General features: G+C 31.6%; 2 protein-coding genes across 2 annotated transcripts; both read right to left on the reverse strand.

Annotated features, from left to right (window-relative positions):
- Positions 1–497: 497 nt before the first annotated feature.
- On the reverse strand, positions 498–1,535 carry LOC145958063 (uncharacterized). Its single transcript, XM_083074518.1, has one exon. The coding sequence runs from the start codon at positions 1,533–1,535 to the stop codon at positions 498–500; it is 1,038 nt and encodes a 345-aa protein (XP_082930644.1).
- Positions 1,536–8,108: 6,573 nt separating this feature from the next.
- LOC109794249 (phytosulfokines) lies at positions 8,109–8,852 on the reverse strand. The gene is made up of 2 exons (XM_020353713.3): positions 8,605–8,852; positions 8,109–8,453 (listed from the first exon to the last, which is right to left on the reverse strand). Exons 1-2 carry the CDS (start codon positions 8,719–8,721, stop codon positions 8,340–8,342), a joined length of 231 nt encoding a protein of 76 aa, XP_020209302.1. The 5' UTR covers positions 8,722–8,852; the 3' UTR covers positions 8,109–8,339.
- Positions 8,853–10,015: the final 1,163 nt, after the last annotated feature.

Below are 10,015 nucleotides of genomic sequence, written 5' to 3' on the forward strand. Positions count from 1 at the left end.
CCCGTCACACCACCCCCTTTACTAAACACTCCTTTCTTTTTACTACCCACCCTACTCCCTTTGCTAATCATACCATCACCATCATCCAATGTCACTAAGTGATCATCGCCTACCTCCCTCATAGGACTCCCCATATCATTATGCATATTCCCCTCTGCCCCATTTTGAATATGCTTAGAGACTTCGTTAACAGCCCCTTCAATTGCTTTAAAACCTTCCATTACCAAATCTGCAATTTTAGCAACTACCATAGTGGATTCTGTTGCCCCTTCCACCTTTTGTTCCACCGTTTGCTCTACCCCCTCAACATAATTCCCACCACTATCGTCATTGCCAATCCCCGATGAGGCCTCACCACTCCTTCGTTCTTTATTCATTGTCTCCAGTTGCCCCTCCTCCACCCCTCTATCCTCATCAGAGGAATAATTTTCCAAATCCTCAAAATCCAGTGATTGATCAACGGAGACATCCTCTGAGGTGCTATCATCGCTAGCCCATTATTTTATCATAAATTGTCCTCCATGTTCCTCCACGATACGCACCGAAAAGCATAAGTCATTCACCAACACCCGTGTTTCCTCATTTATCAGCGCCTTATACGTCGTACTCATTTGAATTCGAGCATAATCGAGACGCCTTCTTTCCCGTGTAACATCATCAACTTGGACGAAATCCCCCATCGAAGAAACCATTTTAATAAAAAATTCCTCTGACCATGCGTGAAGGGGGATGCCATAACAACGTACCCATGTCTCACGTCGTACACAAACCATCCTCGGATGCCACTCAACTAACTCATAAAACCACCTCTCCCAAAGCTTTTTATTCAGTGACACCGTATCCTCAAGATTTACACCAGCATCTGATTCCACCAGTACCATATCATCACCCATCGTTGTCACCTTGATATCTAGGAGACCCTCTTGTAGTAAATCTTGACGAATCATAGTCAATTGGAGATGACGATGACGCCGACCCACCAAAGATCGCCGACATTCCTCAATTACCTGTCCATCAACCTTGAAATGAAGATGACCCCAAGGTTCCTTTTTTTGCACCCACTGTTTACCCCCCGTTGCCGGTATCACCATATTTCCCTTCGACTCCGTAGTGCTAAACCTCGTCGTTCCTTTCAATTTATCCGCATACGATGCTCCATGAATGAGCATTGCCCTCCCAGGCACACGTTGTCTATTAACTTGCACTCGAGTGGCAACATGACCTATGCTCCTCGTCGTCCGAGAGTGACGAGTGAGGTTGACTTTTAACCTCCGTGCTCCAATAACAATAGAGTTAAGACTCCTTTCCAATCCCTCCACATCACAGACGCCAGAAAACCGTACGAACCCAAACCTATGTCCTTGCTTATCACGTTTTTTCGGGATAAACACGTCTACTACCGTCCCCCATTTTTGAAAAATTTTCCATAGCACTGATATCTCCTGATTATCCGCCACATTGGTGAAGAAGAAAGACATAGAATTATTCAAAATCTTTCTGAGGTGTCCTCCAAAATCTCCTTGAGCACCACCCATTCCCCCTTTTTGAAGCCTTATGGAGAAGTAGAGGGGGAGAAGAGTTTACTTACCGGGCGGCACCAGTGAGGTTGAAGGCGAGTTGACGGTCATGGTAGCTAATAGAGATGACGAGGTAATTGTAGGAGAGGGATAGGAAGTCTCGTTTGTGGACCTAAACTAGACAGAGATGGAGAGGTCGAGAATGGCCTTTTGTCGAACACCTTACGGGCACATCACGGTCTTCTCAAAAAATAAAATAGCGAATGCAGAGAGCCGTAGAGATTAAACCGGAAACTCGGAACTCGTCGCCATTTTGAACACCTATTCTTAACCTTGAAGACAGAATGAAATAGTTTCGCGTGCTTTGCTTAAACTATGTCAACTACCAACATACTCCACAACTCTATCGGAAACAGCCATTCACACACAGGCTGCCATGAACCACTTTACAAAGCTTCCAGTTTGTTATAAGTAGAAGATATATCTTCTTTTAATCTGATAGGCCTATATTAGAAGTCAAGTAACACTCCATCTTGATTTTTAATTAAAAAACACAAATGTGATATCATTTATAGTAGCAATTTTGTTTTGTTTGTTTGTTATTTATTCATTTAAATTAAAACCTTTTTAGATAGAAATTTTAACATCGTTCTTGAATCCTAATCTTAGATAAAAAAAAATATATAAATTATGTTGAGAAAAAAATATTTATTTTATGTGTGTTTATAATTTTTAATAAAGATTAATAACCACTTCTAGCGATAGGTTTTGTATTGTTGGCAAAATAATTTAAATTTTCAATTTCAAATATCTAAGATATTATTTTGATATAGAAATATATTATTTATCTTTAAGATATTGTTTAGAATTAAAAAATATTGTATTTATTTTAAAGATTTGTTTTCTCTTTTAAGATTAGGATGTTATGTCAATAAATAGAAGCTCTTGAGATGAGAAATTACCCAACCTATAAAGGGGGTCACTGTCTTAAATGAGAGACGATCATATGAAGAGGAGTTTTTAAGTTTCACTAGAAAAGTTGTGAGGAAGAAGTTTTCAAGTTTCACCCATAAAACTTGTGAAGGGGGATTTCCAAGTTTTACTCATAAAATTTCTGAGAAATGGGTTTTCAAACCCTAATCCATAAATCCTAAATGCTTAAAACTTGAAGGGGTGATTTTTTAGGAACATACATGTAATACATATTAAGATAATGAATATCCTTGTGAGCATAGACATGAAGGCCGACCACATTAAATAAATTTTGTGTGATATTTTTCTATTTTTTATGACATTGATTTATTTGTGTTATCTTATCCTTATATGTAAAAGAATGAACTTTCTTTCAAACAGTGATATCAAAGCCCATATATGGTTTTGCAACCTATCACTTGAGTATTGAAAATTGACATACGAAAATTCCAATACTCATGAAATGGAGACAAGAAATGCTATAAAGTAAAGGTTCCTGAGATGAGAAGAATCATCCAACTTGTGTAACACCCCAAGTTTTTTTTATATTAATAATAATAATTATTATTTCATTATAAATTGGTTTGGTTTTAATTATTGAAATATATAGTTTTATTAAATAATTTTTTATTTTATTAACTGAGGGAAAGGTGTAACTTGGGTTAATTATTTTACAATTAGGTTAAGTGAGGAGTTAAGAATTAAGAAGGAGAAGTTGAGTCAATTTCATTTTACACTTTTCTCTTGATTTTCTATCTTATGCATACGCTTTGAAGAACTTGGAGAACTAGAGTTCATGAGAGATTACTTCGAAGATCCGCATCCTTCGTCTAGCATCCATCGAGGTAAGGGGGAGTGAGTAGTTTCGTTCTAGGTGTGGGGCATATATGTTGGACAGTGAGATTGACTTTCAATCTCTTCTTTGTTGCATGCATTGTATGAAGGAAAAATCCCAAATTTATGTGTCATCTTGTGTTTTTGTCTCCCATATGATTCTTCAATGCTTTAATTGATATTATTAACATATATATGTATGCTTAATTTTGTGTATCAAACTAATATTGTGAATCTTGGATTACCTATAGGGTCTCAAAGGAACCCTAGGGAACAAATATTTTTAATTGTATGAGTAAAAATTGGTATGATTGTGTTCATGTATGCAAATTTTATGGGTGTGTTATGTTGGTTTTAAATATATGTTTGTCCATTGGATTCATCAAAATGAAATTTATGTATATGTTGGTGCATTTTCTCTTTTATGTAGAGTGCGTTTTTTTTTTTGTATGACGTTGGGAGCCTTTTTGGGCTTGTTGGGCGTTGTCGACATTACCTAGAGGAAAGTTTGCTCTCTATGCCATTCACGCCAAGCATGGATGGTCCATATGCTGAGCATTGGAGCTTGAAGGGCTCCTTGTGGTAATTTCGCTAAGCGTGGTCCAAATCGAGTGCAACATGTGTTCTCTGGATACTCCACGCCTGGTGCAGATGGATGATGCCAAGCGTCGCCTGCAATTTATGATTCCTTTGTTCGTGCATTGATATATTATTAATAATTTTAATTTCTATACTATATGCTAATAACTAGTTGAGGTATTTGAATATGCTAATGACAAGATTGTGAGCCATATATGAATTGAAATGATGTTGCACCATTTGATATCTTGATGTGTATGGATCATGTGAGGATCATATGATGAGAAATATAAGTGAGACTTAGCCATAAAGTGGTTATGAGATGAAACGAATGTGTGTACAATTGTGAATGTGTGTTGTGATAACATGATAATGTCGAGTCTTGTGTGGCATATATCATATGCATAATTGTTTTTGGATGGATACGATATATAATATGTTGCCAAGGAAGACCCCCTTATGTAAAAACTTGGGATTCATGTTGTTGAGGACAATTGAGTTTGGGAAGCCTCAGTTTCATCCATTTATGTGCATGAGGCAAAGCTTGAACAACAAGATTATCCTAATGAGACCCTAATATATCTCCTCCTAGTTTAGAGTGAGATGAAGGTGTGACCCATCATGGATATCTTTTAGGCTCTCTATGAGTTGTCATATGACAATGCACCACAATGTGATTTTACTAGCATGACATGCATATACATTTTATAGTTCATGTCCATTACATTATGCGTATGAAGTGAAATTGTGTATTGAATCATGGTTACTGTATGTAGGAATATTTTATATTATTACCTGTGTTGTAACTCGTTATTGTAATAGATTATTAATATTATGCCTTGTCATTATTGTGTTCTTATTGTCTTATTGTTCTTATTGTGTGTTGGCTATGGTTATATTCTACGTCATTAGTAAGAGTGATATGTTTCTCACTCCTAGTTTCTTGTGTTTATTTTATGTGAATGTTATTGTAGGTGAAACTCAACATGATATTGGAGATGAGGCTTAGGTCTTGTCTTGAGTTCATGCTTTGATAGATGTGGCATTGAGACTTAGTTAGGACTTAATTATGTTATATGTTCATGTTTATGATGACTCTTAGTTTCCATTGTTGTTATTTATCAAGTAGGCAATTGTTGGTATTATGTTTTAGTTACTATGTAATATGATATCCTCTTGTTGAACCTGTATTATTTCTATAATTATGAATTCCTTTCTATTAGTTTTTCTTTTAAAAAAAATATTGTGCTTTGTATGCTCTGTGGGGATCATATAAAGAAGGATTTCCAAGTTTTGTCAAAAAATTTGCGAGGAAGAGACCTCTAAATTTCACCCATAAAACTTGTGAGGGAAGGATTTCCAAGTTTTACCAATAAACTTGTTAGGAGGGATTTTTAGGTTTCTCCTACAAAACTTGAAAAAAGGATTTTAAGGAACATATATGTAATACATATTGAGATAATGAACATCCTTGTGGACGTAACCATAAATGTTGAACTACATTAAATAAATTTATATGATTTTTTTCTATTTATTTATGATATTGACTTATTTGTATTTTCTTATCCTTATGTGTAAAATAAGAATTCTTTTTATTCCCAACATATATCAATAGAATAGTTAAAAAATTTAAATCAATATCTCTTAAATAAGATGCTTATAATATAGAATAAAATAGAGAATATTGATTTAATTTGTAGAAAGCATATAAGATTGTTTTTATATAAAAAAAGGTCAAATTTCTAGCATTAGGACTAAGTAACCAGGAAAAAGAAGAATTATGCTCTTTATGCAGAAAGAAATGATTCCTTTAGCGAGTTGATAACATTAATGTTTAAAAATATTATAACATACATAAGAATAGGAAATACATATCGACCTTAAGTAAAGTCACATTATCGCTACATTAGAGTAGGGCAATATTACTTTTTAGAGGATTTCACTCTCGGGTAAAAAAAAACAAACTAATATATCTCATACTCTTATAAATACAACCAATATTAACATTCTTAAGTTCACATTTATTACACATTATCATGTTGCTCAAATTGTTATTAACAACTTCAAAATGTTTTTTCTTTCCAATCATACCCATCTCAATTGCATTAGAGAGAAAAAACCATTTTTAATAGAAGGATATCCTTATGTTGGACAGATGTGTCCCAAAAAAATTTTATAGGTAAAAACAAAGTTTGACTACTAAGATTGTTTTTTGGGAATTTGTTGCAGTCACTTGCTATATTTCAACCAAAATATTAGGGGCTCTGAGAATATCTCCATAAGGTCCAAATTGTCTTATTTATCAGGTTAATCAAGGCAAAAAAAATGAAAAAGATGGAGGAAATCCTTAAAAAGGGAGAGCCAGAAATATGAGGATATATATATATATATATATATATATATATATATAAAACAATTCAGGACTATAATGACTAAGGGTGACAAATAAATAAATAAATATATATATATATATATCATTTTTTTTATAAATTATAATAGATTAGATAAAAACAATTATTAATTTATTTAGATTCATTAAAAGTTAAAAAAATCCATTCAATTTATCCATAAAAATAATATTTTAAAAATTAAATAATTTTTATTTTTTAAAATATTTTATTTCTTTCACTTTTTTATGTCATTATATTTTTGTATAGTCTTTTAAAATTAACAAAATATTTTATATATATTAAAATAGTCTTTTAAAATCTCAATAGATTAAACATATCATATTTTAATCCAATGAATTGTGAAATAGTACCAAATGAATTATTAACCATCCATAAAACTAAATTGTTGGATTGGTTCGATTCATTACTTATGTTTATTGTAATGAATGGATTTACTTGTGGATAGATATAATGAATGATGCATAAATGAATTTATTTATCACCCCTAATAATGAGTAACAAATGAAAAGGAGGAAAATATTAAATTTTGAAGAATAAGGAAGAAACAGTGACTATAAAATCTTAATTATAAGAAATATTTATAGAGGTAATATTGACATTTTTCACTTTAATATCAAAGGTAAAAATTAACATATAAAATATTTTTATAATTATTTGTCAATTTAAATAAATATAAACGAATATTAGATGATTTTTAATTTTTTAAAAAATTATAAACTTAATTTATATATTAAAAAATTTAATTTAATTATTGAATCGTTAATATTTGATGTAAAATATAAATTATTGACTAAAATAAATTTAAGTAGACTTCTTTTTAAAATTAAAAAAATCTCACTTTTATATATATGTGTGTTACAATTTGACAGGTGACAAAGGTTGGATAAATCAACCCACTTGTAAGTTGTACAATTATTTGAGAATCGTAGTAGTGAATGCTTACAGTTACAGCTATACAATCCGCAAAGAGTATACGCATCTTTCGGTAGCCTCTCATTTCTTCCTGGCTTTCTCATTCACATGTCGGATAAGGAAGATTTAAATGAACACTGAAGTTATAACTTCAAACTCAACTATCAACCAATTCGATCAAACACCCAAAGCAAAGAAGCCAACCAAGTGGTTGATTACATTTAATACTGAGTGCTATCTCAGAGAGAGATAACATGCATTAAATCCAGAGGTTACAGTTACCTATTCGAAGCAGGTCTCACGTATTCCAGAGTAACCTCAGATGTCAGTTGTCAGACAAAATCAGTTAGACAAAGTTACAATGAATCCATAGTACTTTTATGGGACTTAATGAATCCGGGTCCTTTCTTCTATTATTGTTAAAGATACAACACTTTATTCATCCAAAAATAACATGGAAGTATAGCTTCATTTCTCGCCTTGGATGAGGCCATTTGAGTTGGAAGCCTGAATTAAATACTTGTGGTTGCTTTTCGATTTATGTTACAACATACACTTTTTTAACTTATTTATAAGCAAAAAAACAATTAAATTTAATATTAAAATATAAACAAATTTTATTTAATATTCTTAATCCAAAAATACTTTTTTTTTCGTTAATAATAGAAACATTATCTACTATCAATGTTATTAAAAATATTTTAAAAAATATGATATATGTTTTTTGTGAAAATTAAATATATTTAATGAACTTTTTTAATTTTCGTGAAATTAATTAATTTCATTTGTTTATATATAGGTTGAATGAGAGTCCACGTTTAAAAAAAAAAATCTGTCATACCATATCTGATCCATGCTCGATGCATCAAGTTCTGAACCAAAATATGAAAAGAGACTCTTTCTTGTACTCTATCAACTAGGCAAATATCTCCATGAAATTGTACTTTCATACAATATACATATAAGCTAAAGAGAAAAACAAAAAATAGAAATATGAAGTACAAACAAATGATCCAGCTACCAACTCCTGATGAGTATGAAAACAACACATGGACAGACGCTAATATCTATCCATAGTAATAGCACTAAGAGAATAATAATTTAATAGTATTTTTCAAGGATTATGCTTTTGCGTATAAATATAGTCCACGTGAGCGGCAAGTGTTCTCCTCACCAAGCATTCATCTTCTCCAACGCCTTCACAACTCTCATCAACAGCCTCGACACCCTACAAAATATGAAATCAATATCATACAGACATACACTTAACCGCCACCAATATTCATTATAAAGCTGGATATATATCAGCATTAAAATTTCAACCAAAATTGTAAATACATCGTAGTAATAATATAATTATGAAAAGAATTTCAACAAACCTGTTGATGCGCTCTTGCCAAGGATGATTCCTGTTGAAAAGCTGGTTGAGGGCGCATGGCATGGGCGAGAATGGTGCAGAGTAGTAGGGTGAAGAACAGGGCTGTGACCTTGCTCATCTTTTTTGGTAGAAAATGGTGAAAAATTGTTGAGAAGATGGAAAAGAAATAGAGGGTTATTGAATTGTAAGAGTGAGAGGGAGTTGAAGAATGAATAAATATATAGAGGGATAAGGACGGAAATGGAAGTGTGAATCTTGGAAATGAGCAGGGGCTTTATATATTTATTTATTTATTTTTTTTTCGTCCTTGGAGTATCCACCGGACAGCAATGACTAATCTCCTCGCTACGTTAGAGGCACCTCAAAGAGTGGGATAACTGGCCCCAAGATTTAACGCGGCTGCATACACAAGGCAAGATTCAAATCCTTACCTTACTTAGTGTCTCAAAATTTTATTTTAAATTAATTTAATCTGGCAAAAAAAATATGCAGCGGCTTTATTTATTGCAATCAATGAAAGACCAACTGCACGAGGCACCAATGAGAAAGAAGGGTATTCACTATTCATAAATGAAGCCGGAGACACTTTTTTTTTTCTTCCATAAAGTAGTGGTCAATGAACAGTCAGTCACATGAACAGTGAACAGAAACGGAGAGGAAAGCAACCACAAAAATTATAGGGAGTAAAGAAATAAAGAGAGAGAAAGGCTATCTTGGAAAGAAAGTTGAAACTTCCACGAGGGATGGAAATTTTGTTACGAGATGGAAGGGAAATTAGATTAAAAAAAAAAACTAAAATTAAAAATATTAAAAAATATATATTTATTATTCTAAGAAAAAAAAGTATTATGTGCCTTTTATTTTGAAAATTTTAATGAAGAGAAATAAAATAGTAAATGATTACTTGAAGAGTGCTAGCTGTGAAGTAGAAAAGAGAAAAAAAATTAAATAAAAAATATAGAAGTACTGCTATTTATATGACGTAATTTAAAATAATTGTTTATATTTTTATATAAAATTCAATTCATATTATCTTATATAATAATTATTTTTAAATTAAAATATCACTAATTAAAGTGTTTTTTTTTTAATTTGATAAAATACACTAATTATAAATTTTTAAAGAATGTGTCTTTTAATTAGTTAAAAGAAATATGAATATTAATTAGGAGAGATAAATAATATAAGGCTTGCATATTAATTAGTTAGAAGATTTTTGAATATTAATTAGGAAAAATACGTAGTATAAGGGTAATTTTATAAAAAAAAGTATAAATAAAACAAATTTATTGTATCAATAAAATCACTACTTTTCTTAATTTTGATGAATTAAATAATTGAAGTATATATATATATAAGAATGTAGGTAGTGTTAAAAAAAGTAGTTCATTTACCAAAAAAAAGAAGAAGAA

Source organism: Cajanus cajan, chromosome 5, assembly GCF_000230855.2.
Source record: "Cajanus cajan strain Asha chromosome 5, NIPB_CcT2T_4, whole genome shotgun sequence".
NCBI lineage: Eukaryota > Viridiplantae > Streptophyta > Magnoliopsida > Fabales > Fabaceae > Cajanus > Cajanus cajan.